Raw genomic sequence first — 20,251 nt, forward strand, 5'->3', positions numbered from 1 at the left:
TTTCGAATTTTTTTTTCAAATTTTCGAATTTCCAAAAAAATAAATAAATATATATATATATATATATATATATATATATATTTTTTAAAGCTTTGTAGGTGAAGCTTTGGTGTTGAAGCTTTGTAGGTGAAGCTTTGAGGTTGAAGCTTTGTTGGGCATCATGAATTGATTTTGCTTCACACAATCTTGATCAAGATAGTGTGAAGCTTTTGTAGGTAAAGCTTTTGTGTTGAAGCTTTTGTGGGTGAAGCTTTTGTGGGTCAAGCTTTTGTGGGTCAAGCTTTTATGGGTGAAGCTTTTGTAGGTCAAACTTTGTTAGGGCACCATAAATTGATTTTGCTTCACACTATCTTGATCAAGATAGTGTGAAGCTTTTGTAGGTAAAGCTTTTGTGTTGAAGTTTTGTAGGTGAAGCTTTTATGGGTGAAGTTTTGTGGGTCAAACTTTTGTGGGTCAAGCTTTTATAGGTCAAGCTTTTGTGAGTCAAGCTTTTATAGGTCAAGCTTTTGTGGGTCAAGCTTTTGTGGGTGAAGTTTTTATAGGTCAAGCTTTTGTGGGTCAAGCTTTTGTAGGTCAAGCTTTTGTGGGTGAAGCTTTTGTGTTGAAGCTTTTGTGGGTCAAGCTTTTGTAGGTGAAGCTTTGGAGTTGAAGCTTTGTAGGTGAAGCTTTGGAGTTGAAGCTTTTGTTGGGTACCATGAATTGATTTTGTTTCACACTATCTTGATCAAGATAATGTGAAGCTTTTGAGAATTTGTAATTGTCCTCCATTGATGAAGCTTTTGTTGGCACCATAAATTGGTTTTGCTTCATACTATCTTGATCAAGAGTGTGTGAAGCTTTTGAGAGTTGTGGTTGAACTCCTTTGATGAAGCTCTTGTTGGCACCATAAATTGTTTTTACTTCACACTATCTTGATCAAGAGTGTGTGAAGCTTTTGAGAATTGTGGTTGCCCTCCATTGATGAAGCTCTTATTGGCACAATAAATTGGTTTTGCTTCACACCGTCTTGATCAAGAGTGTGTGAAGCTTTTGAGAATTGTGGTTGCCCTCCATTGATGAGGCTCTTGTTGGCACCATAAATTGGTTTTGCTTCACTCTGTCTTGATCAAGAGTGTGTGAAGCTTTTGAGAGTTGTGGTTGAACTCCTTTGATGAAGCTCTTACTGGCACCATAAATTGGTTTTGCTTCACACTGTCTTGATCAAGAGTGTGTGAAGCTTTTGAGAATAAGAAGAAGTTTCCACTCTTTTCATTGTCTTCATTTGCTCATTTTGTAGTGATTTTTGGAGATAGAGTGCTCTTATAGTTGAGAAGGATTCCGGCATTGCTTTGCACCATCTTCAGGTTGGTAATCTTCTCTACTATATCACATGCTTTCATTCTTGTTGAATTGTTTGAGTGTTCATGTATTTGGTTGAGAACATAATGAACTGATTGAGCTTTTTTCCACGCCCTAGGAACTTCCTTATGTTTCGATCTTTCATATGGTGATAGAGTTTGTTTCTGTTTGTTGTAGATGTCATTGTTTGGAAGTCCTAATGATGGAGGCTCCCCTAACTCTAACTCTAGGTTTGAGCTTGCAATGTTGGAGTCTTCAGGGCCTTTGTTAGAGTCTTGTACAAAAAATTCAAGATTGGGTGATCCTCGCAATTGCCAAACCTTAGCCAATATTGGTTATTCCTCCTTAATGTCAGTGGGTGAGGGGGTTGTTTGTGACGCCATACCCATATTTCGCTCTGAGTTCACAGCAGACCATTTAGTGCAAAACTTGTTAGATAGCAAAAAGCAGCTTGAGGCCCTAAGGTAGTCATGTAGTATCCCCCGTAGTGTAGGAATGCGTTTGGTGCATCATGAAGAATTGTCCTCTGAACCACCCAAGAGTCATGTTATGTTCTATACCCAAATATTATTGACTTTAGGGGTGAAGCTGCCTTTGCACCCGTGGTTACAACGGATGCTGTCTTTCATTGGATATGCGCATGGGCAACTCTACCCTGGTTTTTGGGATACCTTGATTGGGTTTTATATTATTTGGATGGAATGTGGGTTAGGTGAGCCTTCCTTTCATCAATGGCGCTACCGCTATAAAATGGGCCCGAATAAAGCATGCATTGGGTATGCCGAGTGTGCATGTCAGAGTGAGAGAGAGAGAGAGTATTGTCTTTGGTAAGAAAAAGGCGTATTGCACTTGGAAAAACCGTTGGTGCTTTCTTTATAATGATTGGGAATATGCTAAAGGTGTCACGCCTGAGCAACGTGTTCTTACTCACTTCTAGATTGTAGGTTGTAATGTATTCATTGTTTGCATTATTTGCTATTTGTTGTGATTTTCTCTTGCTTCTAACATTTTTTCTTCGTGCAGTGACGCAAGGGACCATCAAGCTGTCTGGACGGGAGCTAGCTGACATAGAGAATGTGTTGAGGGTGCCTAAAAAGGATAGACATTTGGGCAAGCTACGACCCTTATTTCGAAAGTACGGTTTCCAGCCCCTAGTGTCGGAGTGCCAGAGACGAGCCAGTAAGTTGTGTCTTTCATTTCGCCCCTTCTTTCTTTTACAAAGTTGCATTCCTTACTTTGATTTTTCTTGTTCAGTGGAGAAAGTAGGCAAGAAAGGGGAGACTAACGCCAAGAAAGGGAAAGCACCCATGTTAGTTCTCGTAAATGACATTTTGTTTCACAAGGGAGCTCGTAAGCACTGGGTGAGGCCAACCCTTAAACCTAAGTCGCAAGAGGAGGTCCTCAAGATTGCTGCATCAAAGAAGGCTGAAACTGAGGTCATCGGGTATGCTGCTACCATAGTTGCAAGAGAGGAGAGACGACTGTTGCCTCCTCTTCCTACCATCAATCCCATATTTCCTCCAACCATGGAGTCTGCTGACCAAGAAGGTGGCCTTAGCTGTAGCTGTAAGAGAAAGTACAAGGAAAAAGTTGGCAGCATTCATTGGAATGACTTAAAGGTGGGTCATAATAAGGTTTACAAGTCATTTTCAGATGTAATTGAAGGAAAAGATGGAAGATTTCGTGAAACTCTGCTTGGCAAACGGGTCGATTATTCGGGGCATGCAGCTAAGTAGTTTTAGGTATGTCAATAATTGCCTGGCATGATGTTGATCCACTGTTGATGAGCTTGGCGAGTTGCTAGATGAGAACGAATCAGATCGTGACCGGATGATGAGGCTATCTTCTTATGTAAGTGTTACTTTGTCATTTCTTTGCTTTCTCCCCTCTTTTTCCTGGTAGTGACGTTTATTTTGTCATGTAGGTCATGGCCGAGTACGATGACAGATTACGAGAAGTCGAGAAGTACAAGGCAAAGTTTAAAGAGAATAAGCAGCTTGTGAATAACGCCAGAAAAACGAGCAAAGCTTTGGCTAATGCTATCCGCCTTAAGGATGAAAACTTTGAGAGTTTGAAGAGGCGGAATGGTGAGAACATGAGGCTCAAGAAATAATTGGAAACCACTAAGGAACAGTTGGAGACAACCATCCTTGAGATTTCCAAGGTTAAATGGGAGTTAAATAGTGCCTTGGTTGAGGTTTCTGGGCTGAAGATGAGTATCCTAACTGAGAAAGATGCTGTTGTGAAGGAGTTCTTAGGTTCCCAGGCCTTTCACGATGCTTTTAGACCTCACTGCATCCGAGCGGCTAATTTTGAGAAAAGGAAATAGATGGTCATCCTTAAGCATTACGACAATGAAAACATTATCCGAAAGTACCGTGATAAGATAGATGAGTACCGATAAAAGGGTAAAGCCTTCATCCTCGCAGTTGATCCTAATAGTGATGATGACTCTGATAATGAGGCTAGTGTTAGTGAGCAGTCTTAAGAGAGTGAGGATGGTTCAGGAGATGCTGAGGAACGTGGTGATGACGATGGGGTTGAAACGCATAATGATATTGTCAAGGGTTCGGCCTCAGATGAGGATGACTCGTAGTGCCCTCTCTTTCTGCATGTACTCTGGATGTACAAGTTTGTTGTTTGTGTGGCATGTGCCATGTACTCTGGATGTACTAGTTTGTTGTTTGTGTGGCTTGTGCCATGTACTTTGGATGTACTAGTTTGTTGTTTCTGTGGCATATGCCATGTACTTTGGATGTACTAGTTTGTTGTTTGTGTGGCTTATGCCATGTACTCTAGATGTACTAGTTTGTTGTTTTTGTGGCATGTGCCATGTACTCTGGATGTACTAGTTTGTTTTTTGTGTGGCATATGCCATGTACTCTGGATGTATTAGTTTGTTACCAAGTATTTGCACTATCATTGATGAATGGCTGGCTATGTTTGAGCAAATCCTTTGTTTAGATATAAGCCATAACTTAGATGTACTAGTTCTGTCCAGTACTGTTTGTTTATTTGTATAGTCTTGTTGACATATACTTAGACTTGATTTCCTGTTAGAAGCATTCATGTCGAAGTTTTTAACCCGAGTGTTTCATTGCTAGGAATGTAAGAGGATTAGGACCGAGTTATCTAAATCGCCTCTTTATTGAATTCATGCCAAATAGTCTTCGTTACATAGGATGCCGAACTGCTGAAGCTTAACACTTGTACAATGTGAATTTACTTGTAATAGTACTTCAAGTGATCAGCGTTCCATGGATGGCCAAAGGTCTTACCATCGGAGCTTCTAAGCTTGTAGAAGCCAGGGCAACTGATGCCAACAACTTCAAACGGTCCATCCTAGTTTGGACTAAGTGTTCCTTCATTCGAGACTCTGTCGCAGAGTAATCTTTTCTTCAATACCCAGTCCCCCACTTTGAAAGAACGAGGTTTAACCCTAGAGTCATAGTAGTTTGAGATGCGCTACTTGTAGGCGACGTTCCTCAAGTGAGCCTGGTTTCTGTGTTCCTCGACTAGATCTAAGTTGAGGGTAAGTTGTTTGTCATTTTCGCTTTGCACGTAGTTTTGGACTCAGAACGTTGCTTGCTCAAGCTCAACTAGGACAACTGCCTTTGTACCAAAGGCAAGTGAGAATGGGGTTTCTCATGTTGATGTTCGATACGAAGTGCGGTATGACCAAAGAACTTGGGGTACAAATTCTGGCCAACAACCTTTAGCCTTGTCTAAGCTGGTTTTCAAAGTTCACTTGATTATTTTGCTGATGGCTTCAACTTGTCCATTAGACTAGGGATGAGCTAGGGAGGCAAAACATAAGTTGATGTTAAACTTAACATCCTGAACTTATTATTGTCGAACTGTCGCCCGTTGTCAGTAATTATCGCATTAGGAATGCCGAATCTGCAAAGGGTGTTATTCCATACGAAATCTTCTATTTTGGCCTCAGTAATAGTTGCCAAGGGTTCTACTTCGGCCCACTTTGTGAAGTAGTCAACTGCAACGATTGCATAGCGGATCTTGCCCTTCCCTACAAGCATTGGGTCGATCAAATCAAGTCCCCATTGGGCAAAGGGCCAGGGGCTAATCATGGGAGTGAGCGGCTCGGGAGGGGAGTGAGGAATAGTTGTGTAGCGTTGACACTTATCACATGAGCAGGATATTCTGATGGCATCTTGGTGGAGTGTTGGCCAGTAATATCCTTGGCGAAAAGCCTTGTGTGCTAGGGATCGAGATCCAACATGAACTCCGCAGACTCCTTCATGTTTTTCCCGAAGGACAGTTTCTGCCTCTGCGGGTGTAAGGCATCTTAGGTATGGTAGGTTAAAACCCCGTTTGTAGAGTTGGTCATTAATGATCAAGTAATGGGTAGCCTTGTATCGAATTTGCTTAGCTTGGACTTTGTCATTTGGAAGGGTGCCATGAGCAAGGAATCTATAAATCGGGGTAATCCAACTATCCCCCTGTTGTAAGTTACACACTTCCACAGCCATGGTGTTTGGTGCTGCCAACAATTCGACTTGAATTTTTCTCCCAATCTTGTCTTCCACCGCTGATGAGAGGCGAGCCAAAGCATCTGCATAACTGTTTGTCGCTCGAGGAATTTGGATGATCTGGTAGTGGAAGTGCTGGAGCAACAATTGTGTTTGTACCAGATATGCTGCCATGGAGCTATCCTTAGCATCAAAGTTGTTGGTGACCTAGTTAACCACCAATTGGGAGTTACTGAAGATATCAATTCGTTTAACCCCAAGGTGTTTGGCCAAACGTAAGCCTGCTATGAGGGCTTCATATTCGGCCTCATTGTTCGACACCTTGAATTTGAAACGAATAGCATACTCCATCGCCACTTTGTCAGGGGTCGTAAGGATTAGTCCTGCTCCACAACCCTATTGGTTGGACGAGCCATCAACATATAGACTCCATGCTGGGGCTGTTGGTTTTATTTTCTGAGCTTCTGAAGGTAATGAAACCACTTTTTAGGCGTAGAAACAATGTCAACAGGATATGTGAAGTCGACGATGAAGTCTGCCACTGCTTAGCCCTTCTTAGCTAGCTTTGGTTGGTAAGAGATGTCAAACTCGCCCAATGCTATCGCCCATTTGATCATTCGCCTGGAAGTGTCAGGACTTTAGAGTATCTGTCAAAGAGGATGATTGGTAAACACAATGATGGAGTGTGCTTGGAAGTAAGGGCGAAGTTTTTGAGCAGACATGACTAATGCTAAAGCCAATTTCTCAATGTTGGAGTATCGTGTCTCTGCATCTTGTAAGGCCTTGCTAGCGTAGTAGACAGGTCATTCAACATTACCATCCTTTCGAATGAGAACGAAACTTACTGCTGAAGCCGATACCGACAGATAGATAATGAGATTGTCACCAACCTCAGGTTTGGAGAGCAAATGGGCTTTACTCATGTAGTCTTTGAGGTTCTTGAATGCCTCAACACATTCATCAGTCCATGTAATGTACTTTTTACTTCCCTTAAGTGCTTTGAAGAAATGAGCACATCTATCTGTGGCCTTAGAGATGAACCTAGTTAAGGCTGCCACTTTGCTAGTAAGGCTCTGGATGTCTTTTGAAGTTACCGGTTCTTTCATGTTGAGGATTGCTTTGATCTTCTTGGGATTAGCCTCAATGCCCCGTTGGCTTATCATGAAGCCTAAGAATTTGCCAAAGCCTACGCCAAAGGCACATTTGTTGGGGTTCAACCTTATTCGATACCTGTTCAGAATGGTGAAAGTTTCAGATAGGTTGGTCATGTGTTGGTCAGCATGTTTGCTCTTGACTAGCATATCATCAACGTAAACTTCCATGCTCTTCCCAATCTGTTCAGCAAACATTGAATTGACCAGTCTCTGATAAGTCGCTCCTGCATTCCTTAGGCCGAAGAGCATAACTTTATAGCAATATAGTCTTCTGTCAGTAGTGAAGGTTGTGTGTTCTTGGTTCAGAGGGTTCATAAGGATTTGGTTGTATCCTAAGTAAGCATCCATGAAGCTCAGGAGTTCACACCTTGTCGTAGAGTCTATACGTTTGTCTATGAGAGGAAGAGGAAAGCTATCATTCGGGCATCCTTTGTTTAGGTCGATGTAATCGACACACATTCTCCACAAGACCTTTTGGAGCAAGTGACTTTCCTTGGTCGGATTCTTCTTAACAAGGACAAAATTTGCTACCCACATTGGATAATTGACTTCGCGGACGAAGCCTATGCCTTTGAGTTTTTCAACTTCTGCCTTCATTGCCTCGTACCGTTCAGCGTCATAAAATCTTCGCTTCTGTCTCACTAGCTTGGTTTTTGGGGTCAATACTTAAGCGATAACAAATTATATCGGGAGAGATGCCTGGCATGTCCTCGTATGACCAGGCAAAGACCTCAGTGTTCTCTTGCAAAAAAGAGATCAATGTTAACCAAATGGGTGGTGACAAAGTGGTACCAATCTTCACCATGAGATCCGGATAATCTTTTGAGATAGAGACCTTTTCCAACTCTTCAGCGGGTTATGCTTGCTGGGTGAAAGAGTCATCTCGAGGATCGTTAGGTTGACTATTGCCACAGTGAAGATCCAAGTTGGCTTCGTCTGGGCTGGTCTTTATGACTTGGTCATGTATAAAAAGGGTTTCTTTGGGCACATGCAGTGTTGTTGCTTGACCGAAGTGTTGTAACATGATCGTGCACTAAGTTGATCTCCTCTGATATAACCATTGCCATATGGGGTTGGATATTTCATCAACAACATATGAGTAGATACCATGGCCTTGAGATCATTGATGCCTGTGCATTCGAAGATGACATTGTATGCCGTTGGGCAATCAACCACCAGGAAGTTAGTGGTAATGGTAGCTGTGTAAGGGCCTATACCAATGGTGAAAGGTAAGTGTATGCTCCTTAAAGGTTGCACGATATCACCAGAAAAGCTTATCAGAGGGGAAATCGAGCAGTCGAGCAAATGTTCAGCTACATTAAGTGCTCTGAAAGCTTCAGCAAACATGATACTGACCGAAGCCCCCGTGTCTACCAGGATTCATCGTACTTCAAAGTTGGCTATGTGAGCTTCCACGATAAATGGGTCGTTGTGAAGGTAGATGATACCTCTTTCTTCCTTAGGGTAGAAACATATTGGATCCCAGTTAGGCTTTCGATACTTACCTCCCCTGATGTCTTCCACGTGAAACACTTGGTGGCCAGACCTTAAAGTTCGTTCACTATTTTTCATGGCCCTGTTGGAAGATTTAGATATGGGTGTGCCACCACTTATGGAATATATCACATTTACCTGGCGTTGGTTACGGTTACCCCTTGGAGGGTGAAGGAGGAATTGATCAATTTTTCCTTCACGTGCCAAAGCTTCAATATGATCACGAAGGGTGATACTCTTCTCGCCGTCATGGCCGTTATGCTCGTGGTAGCAGCAAAACGTGCCTGTGTTCTTCGTGGGCTTCTAATCCGGATGCCTCAGCTTTGGCTTCGGTATCAAGTGTGCTATGCTGGGGTAAATGGCCATGCATGTGACGTTCAAAGGTGTGTATGCCTCATACCTCAGGGTAAGGGTTGTCCTGACACTTGTTTGACCCACTGTGTTGACTACCTGGGGTCAGGGATTATCATGACAATACCCTTGGTTATCACGGTAGTGTCCCTTACTCTTTTTACTAAAATGAGACTGGTGAGGATGGAAATCTTTCCTTTTGCCCTGAGATTGATATGTCTGTTGACTTGGCAAAGTATTAAGTAAGGCAGGGGGAGGCACCCCTGCCGTTTGAAAGGTCGAGGTCTTCTCATTTGGTTGGATCTGGCTTCCACTCCCTACTTGCTAATAAGGGGTGGTTGTGGGGGGTTTCCCTTGATATGTTCTTGCCTCGGCGAAGGCATGGTTGTAAGCCTGTGCCATCACCTCAGAGTAAGTCTTCCAAGTGTTGGCATTGATCATGTACTTGAAGAAATAATCACGTAGGCCAGCCGTGAAGGCCTTGAGGGCTGTCTTGTCATCTGCCTCAGCGCAGCGAGAATACTCATGGTTGAAACGACCAACATACTTTCGTAGTGACTCGTCCGGTTTCTGGCGATTAGTGTATAAGTCATCTGCAGAATGCAAGCGATCGGTCTAGAAGATGTGTTAGAGACAAACAGTTTCCTTAGTTCTTCAAATGAGTCTACTGTCTCAGGTGGAAGACGGCAATACCAGTTTAGAGCTCCGCCAGAGAGAGTGGAGGGGAAGAGAAGACATTGCTCTTCGTCGATGTGCATCTGATATGCCATGGTGGACTCAAAGAGGTTAAGGTGTTCAATTGGGTCCTCCCTTCTAGTATAGAGTTGTAAACCAAGCTTTTGTTTTGTCTTCACTTGAAGGGGGTGTCAAGGATCCTCCTTGTGAGAGGGCCAGACCTGGGTTGGTTCCAGTCAGGTATCTCGGCCTGACATTTGGCCTTTAACTTGTTTACTTCCTCAATAAGTTGTAGGACAAGGGGGTCTTGAGTGGAGTCATGTACCACTGGGATTTTCTTTCGTAAGTCTTCATCGCCTCTTTGAAGTAGGAGAGCTTGAGCAAGGGCGTGTGATTTTTCCTTAGACTCGCCGTACTGACTTCTAAGGTGAGTCTGTCGGAATACCTCAGAGTCCCTTATACCTTCATGTTCCTCTAGGACATGTCGTTCCTTCCCTAGATTGGCAGCTGGCCTGGGTCGTGGGAGGGGATCGAGTCTTTCAGAAACCCTTGGATCATTGATCTTCGAGCATATGTGAAGAGGATTCTCTCGACGTTGCTTTAGGAAGTCTCGGCAGTCACGATAAACGGCTTTCGATCCTTCCAACACTTCTACAAAGAGGTGTCTTCCTCCACTTCTCCTGCTTCGGGTCAAAGCAGCAGGGTTGAGAGAAGTCTCATGTTGATCAATGTTTTGATGATTAGCTCGCTCCTCATCAGGGATACCCATGTCAAAGGAAGGTGACCCTCCGTGTTAGGGGCACACAGATGATGGTTGATGTCCACAGGGGCAACAAGCTCGCGTGTTTGAGTACGCATAGTTTCGTGGAACGTCTCAAAGAGCTTCTCATACTACTCCTAGAGGACCTCATTCTTCATTGCTATTTTGTTGTTTTGAGCTTCTAGCTCATCGACTTTAGCTTGAAGAGCAACCCTCTTTCCTTCCTTCTTTCGTTGCTTCGCACTAGGTGCAAGAGGGGTGTCATTCTGTGTGCTGTGGCTTCCTTCGCTCCCCATGTTGGAGAGGGATGCATGGTCAAAAGAGAGTGTACAAATGGTGGAAACCAGCTTGACAAAGCTGAAAAGAGTGGGACAAGTGTCGTTCCCATAGACGGCGCCAAATGTTGATGCACAAAATCAGTGAGGACTTTGGTACAACAGAAATTGTTAAGTTTGTGACCTTCGCTAGATTGCTTCGGTCACTAGTATGGATAAGTATGTAAATGGATAGGGACAGGGAAGCAAACACAAGATGTACGTAGTTCACCTAGATTAGCTACGTCCACGGAATAGAGGAGTTCTCATTAATTGTGAAGGATTTACACAAGTACATAGGTTCAAGCTCTCCTTTAGTGAGTACTAGTGAATGATTTAGTACAAATGACATTAGGAAATATTATGAGAGAATGATCTCTATTTATAGAAGAGAGTTTCTAGTTTCATTCTGACATTGACACATGTCGTGTTGTGATTGGCTTATGATGTTGACACGTGGCACGCTATGATTGGCTTCTGATGTTGACACGTGTCGCGCTGTGATTGGCCTCCTGGTTAGAGGGAAACTCTTCTGGGTCCTTGACGGTATAACGTTGATCGGTGCTCAGTGGTTTTGTGATTGGTCAAGTATGGTACAAACAACATGGATGACTTCATTTCTGATAAACAAAAAGGGTTTTGTGGTGCATTTCAAGATGTGATCCCGAACAGTGAGCATAGATTTTGTGCTAAACATCTAGTAACTAATTTCAGTAAGCCTTTTAAGGGCAAGGCATTGAGCGACTATTTTGGACTTCTGCAAAATCCACCACTCTGCCAAGTTTTGGTAAACATATGGATGGACTTAAGAGGTTAAACAAGGATGCTTGGGAATGGTTAGTTTCCACAATGCTCTGGATCGCACTTCAGCACCTACTTGCAGCGTGCCATACTTATGAACAACTTATGCAAGTAAATCAACAATACCATTAAGAAAGTTAGGGACAAGCCAATTCTCACATTGCTACAGATGATACAATGTTTGTTTATGAGAAGGATTCAACTCAGAAATGACAAAATAAAAAAATGGCCTCATGAAATTTGTCCTATAATTCTTGAGAAATTGCAAGAGTTGAAAGGAAAAGGTGGGGGTTTCATAGCTATATGGTCCGGGGGTCCAAAATTTTAGATTAGTGGGGGTAGAGGTGAACAATATATTGTTGATTTAGATTTTCATACTTACACTTGCAGAGGGTGGGATCTTAAAGGCTTTCCGTGCGTCCATGGTATAGTAGCAATGCACTACTTAGGGGGGAAGCAAGTTGAGGAGTTTGTTAGTTCGATATATTCTAAGGAGACATATATGAGGTGCTATGAGAACATCCTACAACCAATTAATGGCCAAGACTTATGGTAGATAACTGATCGGGGAATGGCCAAGACTTATGGGGTGTGTGGATATCACACCCCTTCTAATATTTTTCATTTAGTTAATAATATAAATACATATATCAATATTATAATGAGGAAAACCATTCCCCGATCAAAAATCTGTCACCCGAAAGTTCGGTTATGGGGAAAACTCATGAGGGGATTCTACGGGTTCGCGTTCAGGGAAAATAAATAGGTTTGGGTATGGTAATGGCACATCCGAACCCAATTTGCCTCGTTGCCATCCTTACTTAGACATATTCTTAGATCACCTCCATGTAGATCAATTTGAAGAAGAAGTTTTTGTTGTTCACCTACCTAAGTTGGAAAATAATGTTGATGTTAAAGGTGACACTAGTGATGAAGTTACATGTGAAAGTGACTATGTTAATGAAGAAATCGCTAATGATGGAAAAGGCAATATGAATGTATAGGACCCTAATGTGAATGAAGAAATTTAGATTATTGGAGAAGATGAAAATGGTAACTTTGGAGAACCTATGGATGTAGGAAAAGCTAGTATGGGTACAAGGAAGTGTGCTAGATTACGTGGTAAGCAACCTATGATTTATAACTTATCTAAAGAATTAGAGCAATTCGACTCTAGTGATTTGGAGTTTGTGGAAAGTGATTATGCCATGCATGAGGATGATCTACAATTTGAGGAATTTGTTGACTTTAGAGAATAAGAATGGGCTGGATCACCACAAGAACATGAAACAAATAGTAAGGGCGAATGAGTAATTGTCTGTGAGGTTGACGATAGTGACCAGATGGAAGATCCAGTGACACATAGATACAACGATAGTGAAGAATGATGAGGAGACATGGTAAGAATTTAATGAGAACACAGACTTGGACAGTCTATATGTTGAGATTGGCATGTTGTTTAGTGATTGCAAAGCGTTCAGAAAAGGCCATCACACAATATTCACTATTAACTGGGAAAGGTACTTGGTATAAAAAAATGAGAGGCTGAAGTTAAAGGTACTTTGCACAGGAGAACATTGCCCCTACGTATATGTTGCAAAGCGGAGCTCAATTGATAAGACTTTGCAAGTTAAAGAATATTGCCCTGAACATTGTTGTGCAAGAGTTTATAAAAACAAGAAGTGTACTGCTAATTGGTTGGCCAATAAATATTTGGATAGAATTCAATCGAATCCTCATATCCCTCCCATTCTATAGCAGATGTTATGGACAAGGATTACATTGTGGGAGTGTCTCTCATGAAGGCATATAAAAGCAAAAAGGAAAGCATTAGAAATTATAGAATGCATTATGGCTTCACAATACGAGAGGTTGTGGGGCTATGCTGAGGAGGTTAGGAAGACTAATCCAAGTTCAACTATTGAAATAAGATGTAAAAATGGTGAAATTGACCAAGCTCATCCCAAATTTATGAGATTGTAGGCTTAGATGGCTGCCATCTTAAAGGAGTGTATTGTAACATCTAACATCGCCCAGGGGAGTGGATTCTCTATGCCTTATATGTATATTCTCATTCTACCTAGCACGAGGCCTTTTGGGAGCTCATTGGCTTCGGAGTTCATCGGAACTTCAAAGTTAAGCAAGTTCACGCAAGAGCAATCCTAAGAAAGGTGACCCATTAGGAAGTTCTCGTGTGAGTTCCCAGAAACAAAATTGTGAGGGCGTGATTGAGGCCCAAAGCGGACAATATCGTGCTACGGCGGAGTCGAGCTCAGGATGTGGTGAGGGCCTGGGCCAGGATGTGACATGTATGGTGGTCAATTACTTACAGCAATTGGAATTGATGCTGATAACGAGACATGGGTGATTGCATATGTTGTAGTAGAGATGGAAAGTAGGGACTCATGGACATGGTTCCTTGAGTTGTTGGTATTACTAATTCACATGGATGACTTCATTTCTGATAAACAAAAAGGGTTTTGTGGTGCATTTCAAGATGTGATCCCTAACAGTGAGCATAGATTTTGTGCTAAACATCTAGTAACTAATTTCAATAAGCCTTTTAAGGGCAAGGCATTGAGCGACTATTTTTAGGCTTCTGCAAAATCCACCACTCTGCCAAGTTTTGGTAAACATATGGATGGACTTAAGAGTTTAAACAAAGATGCTTGGGAATGGTTAGTTTCCACAATGCTCTGGATCGCACTTCAGCACCTACCTGCAGCGTGACATACTTATGAACAACTTAGGCAAGTCAATCAACAATACCATTAAGAAAGTTAGGGACAAGCCAATTCTCACATTGCTACAGATGATACAATGTTTGTTTATGAGAAGGATTCAACTCAGAAATGACAAAATAAAAAAATGGCCTCATAAAATTTGTTCTATTATTTTTGAGAAATTGCAAGAGTTGAAAGGAAAAGGTGGGGGTTTCATAACTATATGGTCTGGGGGTCCAAAATTTTAGATTAGTGGGGGTAGAGGTGAACAATATATTGTTGATTTAGATTTTCATACTTACACTTGCAGAGGGTGGGATCTTAAAGGTTTTCCGTGCGTCCATGGTATAGTAGCAATGCACTACTTAGGGGGGAAGCAAGTTGAGGAGTTTGTTAGTTCGATATATTCTAAGGAGACATATATGAGGTGCTATGAGAACATCCTACAACCAATTAATGGCCAAGACTTATGGTAGATAACTGATCATCCACTCTTAGTCCCACCAAGTTACACTAGACAACCTGGTAGGCCAAGAAAACTGACGAAGAAGGGAGCTGATGAAAAGACAGATAAAAAAAGGAAAGTATAAGCTTGGGAGAAAAGGGATGACAATGACATGTAAGGTTTGGCCAAGTCGGGCATAACAAAGCAACTCACCACACAAATCTACCTCCAAAAGAAAATCCAGTGCCCAAGCGTAGGGGAAGACCACCAAAGGGTTCGAAACCAACCCAACAAGCTGAGCATGTTGGTCAAAGTAGTTCAAACAATATGAGTGCCATTATTTTTTTAAGTTCCCAATTAATTTTACTACGTATTTTTTTCTTCTTCTTTCTATTGTGCATTGTTTACTGATCTATTATGATCCACGGTCTTCGAATAATCCAGGATCAACTAACACGGGCTCCACAATGCTTCAAAATTATGTTGGAACTCAGATAGCGGGCTTGGAATTGAATTACTTTATTCAATTTTAGGATGGTTTGCATAGCTATTGATTCTAGTTTCCTTAAAATGTGTGCTTTTGTCTTAGGAAAGCCAAGCTTCAGGATTCCCAATTGCCTTTACAAAGATATAAGGTTCTGGTGTCCAGGGACGATGAGCCAAGAGGGCTTAAAGGCCTCAGTAACAAGTGCAGTTACATTTGAGTTTTTGGCATATGTTTTTGACATTTTGTTTACTTTTTCTCTAAGGCCAATTGCAGGTCATGTTATTCAAATGTAACCAAACTATTGGCATGCACTTATTTTGTTTACCTTGTTGGACTGAGGTTGAATGTATTTCGTTGTTAAACTACACTTCAAATGATTGAAGACAACCATTTCAGAATTGTCTATTCTTCTTTGCCTTCGAAATCTTTTGTCTTGAAATAGTTTTGTATATAGCTGAATTGATATTGTTTAACAAGACATGGAGATAATGCCACTTTTTTGTCTTGGTATAGTTTTGTATATAGCTAAATCGATATTTATTAACAAGACATGGAGATAATGCCACTATAACACTAGACTAAAACTTGAAAAGAGTTTTCTCTTGTTCGGGAGAGGGTAAGGATAAGAGAGTGCGAGAAGGAGAAAGAAAAATTTTAGAAGGTTGAGACTAATTTCATCATGAATTTGAGATTTTTCATGTCATTAAAAATATATGACAAGAGTGCCACATAGGCACTTAACGGTTCTCCTAACTTGGGATCTAACGGAAGTGATATTTTCTATATGTTGGATACTCTTTTGGAATGTTTTGAAAATGTTTGGACTCATTTGGAATCACGCCAAAAAATTGAAGGGTTTTAGGTACTTAATCCGATAATTATTATACTGTAATTAGTTTAGTGCCCTAATTTAATTATAGTTTTGGGACATGTTATTTATAAAGAATGAGTATAATTCCTATTCACGCTTTTATTTACAAATAATGAGTTCTTGCATTTTTTTTTTTTAGAAAAATAGTTACTCCATCATGAAATCCTTTGCAACGATGATTTTACCAAAACAAAAAAAATAAAGATAGAAATGAAAATGCAGAAGACAAGGGGAGTTCACCTCTTTGTAAATTGAGAGATGGGTCTGAAGAGAAAGTTTGTAGATATGCGTCTGAAGAGAAAGTGAGACAGCCCTAAGTTTTTGATGGGTTAACATGTAGGGCAATTTTGGAATTTTAGAAATAAATGAGGGTATAATGAGTAAAAAAAGTTCATTCCGAATCCTAATAACTCAGTGTTTCAAATACCACCAAATTATAAAAAGTCATATTCCTCCAAATTTTGGAGTTGGATATATTGGTCCCATCAAAATTTTGATTCTTTATCTGGTAATCCTATCCCGTAATCAGAATTCTTTTTTTTTTTTCTCATTACCGTTACATAAACATGTCTAACCAAAAGTTTCAAAAATCAATTGAGGGCTAAAATTTGAGGAGCGGGACGAGGATAGAATCGTCATTTGGAATAAAGTACGACGAGCGTCCAAGCATGACCAATTTGAATTTCTCGATGGCGAGGGTTTAGGGTTTCAAATTCGCTTCCATTCGAATTTCGAGCAGCTCTGCATTCTCAGACACTCTCGCTCTTCAGTCTTTTGGGGGAGGGGAAACTCAATTAATCCCCTCCTACTTGGCTACTTCAAGTCCCTGATCGGAGATCTCAGGCGCCTCTTTCCCCCAATTCTCAGGTACTCTCTCTCCCTCTCTCTAAGCTCTGGACTTAGATTACTGCACATATGTGGGTTTAACTTCATCGATTTCATCTTTTGTTTTGGGTAATTACATTAAGTTCCCTTGGCTTCTCAGCAACAAATGGAGAAAACCCGAATCCAGTTTTTCAAAATTTTCGATCGAATTTGATGAATTTAGAGCTAGGTTGGTTTTAATTAAGTAAATAATACATTTCCCCCTTTTTATTTATAGTTCAATGTTTGATCTTTCATATTTCTGGTTTATCTTATGTTGTCCTTTGCTTGCTGAGAAAATTGCAGAGAAGGAAAACAAATAATAATTGGGAATTTCTTATGGATTTTTCAGAGGTTGGTTCTTAAAGATAGAAATAGGATGAGCACCACAGTACATAGAACTCCCAAATCCAGTAAGCAGTCATTGTTTTTCCAAGATGTAGCTTCACCTGTATCGTCCAGGAGAGGAAGAAATTCAACTCCAGGCCAGGCAGCTGCGGTCTCTGCTCTATGGCGCGAGAGTGGTGGGGGATCGGACCTTCCACCACCTCCGCTTTACACATTGGAAGACCGGTCGGACTTCTCCCCTGAATCTGGAATTCCAGATTACCCATTATCCCCAGAAATCAAGTCGGATTCTAGAACTCCGGTGCATAGTTTTGGCCGTGATTCCTCGACTCTGGTGAAGGGAAAATCAGAGGCAAGCACTTCATATGCTCTATCAAATGGACAGCATGGCCAACAGGGTTCAGCGAGTATGAGTTGGTGGTCGCCCTCGAAGAGTGGTGGTGAGCAAGAAGAGAAGGGAAAGGGTTCACCAGTGGAGGGTGTTGTTCAGCCCCTTGCTCTGATCACTCTTCCACCTCCAAGGGAAGTTGCAAGGCCAGAGATGCAAAGGAATACCTTGCCTACAGGGAACATCAACGAAGAAGAATGGGTTACTGTTTACGGGTAATTCTTTAACCTTACTTTTGTGACTGTTCTTGGGCATACATAGATGCATTCATCTTTTGTTCATATAATACTCGGCTAAAGTCTTCCTGTGGCAATTACCTTATCCACAACATCCATTTGCTTGTATTGTCTGTTGATTTGCATATTACTAATTGAGATGCCTATTTCTGCCTAAAAGTGATACAGAAATCATTGAGGAAAAACCACGTGTGATGCTTTCAATGATATTTTCTTATGTTTATGTACTGTACCTTTTTTGATCAACTATGTACTTGTTAGTTGTTACTCCTGTTAATGCCATTTGGTTATGTATCATCATATTCTAGTAGTTTATCTTATTGACTTCAGCTGTTGCCATTATGAGTTGAGGAGGAAATGATTTCCATGTGGTTGTTGTGCCAAGGAAAGAGTTTTCTTTTAAAAAAATTATCGTGGTTTCCCAGTTATTAGAGGTTCCTGATATGCATGAATCAAATATCCCACTACAAAGCATTTTAAACTTGAAATGGTCAGTGATCGTTTGGATGTATTCCTGGTCAAATGTGATTGTAAGTTTGAAATATTATGAGAAATTCCAGATATTTGTCATAATGAAGTATTCTGCATTGATAAATGTCTTTCTTAGCTACTTACTGGTGAACAAGTTGTGTGTCAAACCACAAACCCTTTCCCAAGTCTCTGCTCCTCTTAGCTACTTCATTACTTAGAATTTATGGACTTTGAACAATAAAAAAGGGAGATCTTGTTTGGTAATCAACTGTTAGAACTTAGGGGTAAGACACAACTTAGTAAAAGAATCTCATTCTTTGGTAGCATGTTCTATCATTCATAGAACTAGATATCCCTAAAGGAAACTCAAAAAAGGGTCAACTAGTTAACAGTAAAATGTTGTGTAAATTATTGGATATAATGGTGTTTGATATTTTCTATGCATGTCTGTTGAATAGAAGTTAATTTTTTTTGAATTGCTATAGTGAGCTTCTAGTTCAAAGGACCATGGAAATGTTTTATTATGTACTCTAAAGAAAAATGTTGGGAACACGTAGAACACTTTATTGTATTGTTTTATCACATAGCTCTCTCCAACTTTTTAGGTTAGTCGTTCAACTGATTGAAGCTTATTTGGTTGTACTTGGTCAAGTCTTCAATCTCTAAAGTTATGGCTTGCTTGTCTAACTTATTGAGTAATTACAATGTAATTTTTGCTCAGCTATCCACATTATAGGCATCTGATGGTGTTCTTATTTTTTCTTCCAGATTCTCTCCAGCTGATACAAATTTAGTCTTACGAGAGTTTGAAAAATGTGGAGTGATTTTGAAACATGTTCCTGGTCCAAGAGATGCCAACTGGATGCACATTCTATATCAGGTTCTTTTTTCTCCATTATTTTGAGTTTGATGAATCAAATTTCTTATATCAAGCATTGATCTTCTCTTCATTTCTTCACCTCTTTGAACTGGTAATGTTACCATGAATTCATCAATTGGAGAGTTTGCGAGTCAAACTCATTGACTCTCTATAAGAAATGCCCTTGAAATTGGGATTAAAACTAACCAAGACTTTGATATAAATTAAAAATTTTGAGCAGCTGGAAATAGCTGAGTTTGTTTTTATGACTTATCTCTCGTTATGTGTTATGAAAGATGTTTTACTTGTAAAATGTATGGATTTGTCTCTGTCAAATATAATAATGGCATTGTGCATCACTTCTGCTTAAAGTTGGGCTTTATTATTGGTGGGATGCTGCAATGTATGTCAAAAGTAAGATCACTTATTGGCCTTCGTTGCAGACATAGCCTCATGGAGGCATAATATTGATTAAGATTATCAGTAATACTTATGTTTAAGGAAGTAATCACAGGATCACATTATAATTATTTGCTACTGCTGTTGGCTTATGGCATGGAAGGAATTTGTAACACCATTATGTGTGCGCCGTGCGTATATGAGGGAAAATGGATGTAGACCATCTTTCTACTCTCCATTTGCTCAGTTTGGCTAGGTATCCTACAAGAATGCAATTGCTATTGAAAATTGTTAACCATTCACTTTGCTGGTGGTGCAGAGTTACTCTGATGCTCAGAAGGCTCTCAGCAAGAATGGGATGCAAATTAACGGGGCACTAATTATAGGCGTGAAGCCACTGGATCCAATGCAACGCCATGCATTAAATGAAAGGGTCAACAATCAGGGTTTCATGACATTTCCCCCTCAACCGTCCATGAAACATGCAGAGGTGAATGCTTCAAGAGCCCCCCCTCATCCTTACTATCTTCAAAACGGTAATACCAGCACGCAGAAATCTGGAGGTGCCATTGCTTCCCCAGCAAAGTCATTGGTGTCCAAAGTCATGGATTTAATGTTTGGTATGTAGAATTTTGTGGTAAGAAAATGTAATTGTTGGTTAAATTTTTCAGTTAAAACGTGAAAGAGTCGTATCGCTAAATCCTTTTTTTTACGCCAGCATTTTGAGGGAAAATATACTTTGTGATTTAAGGTTGATGTATTAACAAGTGGTTTAACTTATTA

The 20,251-nt window shown here is 40.7% G+C and overlaps 1 protein-coding gene across 2 annotated transcripts; it reads left to right on the top strand.

The window, feature by feature from the left end:
• The first annotated feature begins 16,341 nt into the window (after positions 1-16,341).
• Positions 16,342-20,251, top strand: LOC103405427 (nuclear pore complex protein NUP35-like). Of its 2 annotated transcripts, none has more exons than XM_029097441.2 (4): positions 16,342-16,770; positions 17,120-17,718; positions 18,979-19,090; positions 19,788-20,251. In XM_029097441.2, the coding sequence occupies exons 2-4, from the start codon at positions 17,147-17,149 to the stop codon at positions 20,094-20,096; spliced, it is 993 nt and encodes a 330-aa protein (XP_028953274.1). In that variant the 5' UTR covers positions 16,342-16,770; positions 17,120-17,146; the 3' UTR covers positions 20,097-20,251. The 2 variants fall into 2 exon arrangements, with proteins under 2 accessions (XP_028953274.1, XP_028953275.1); XM_029097442.2 differs by having other exon boundaries at positions 16,373-16,770; positions 17,074-17,718.

The sequence above is a fragment of the Malus domestica genome, chromosome 17 (assembly GCF_042453785.1).
Source record: "Malus domestica chromosome 17, GDT2T_hap1".
Taxonomy (NCBI): Eukaryota; Viridiplantae; Streptophyta; class Magnoliopsida; order Rosales; family Rosaceae; genus Malus; species Malus domestica.

Bases quoted from the DNA above. Each gene is read 5' to 3' on its own strand.
- LOC103405427 (XM_029097441.2), top strand. From the start codon at position 17,147: ATGAGCACCACAGTACATAGAACTCCCAAATCCAGTAAGCAGTCATTG. The intron at 17,719-18,978 runs GTAATTCTTTAA...TTTTTCTTCCAG, and splicing joins GAATGGGTTACTGTTTACGG to ATTCTCTCCAGCTGATACAA. The intron at 19,091-19,787 runs GTTCTTTTTTCT...CTGGTGGTGCAG, and splicing joins GGATGCACATTCTATATCAG to AGTTACTCTGATGCTCAGAA.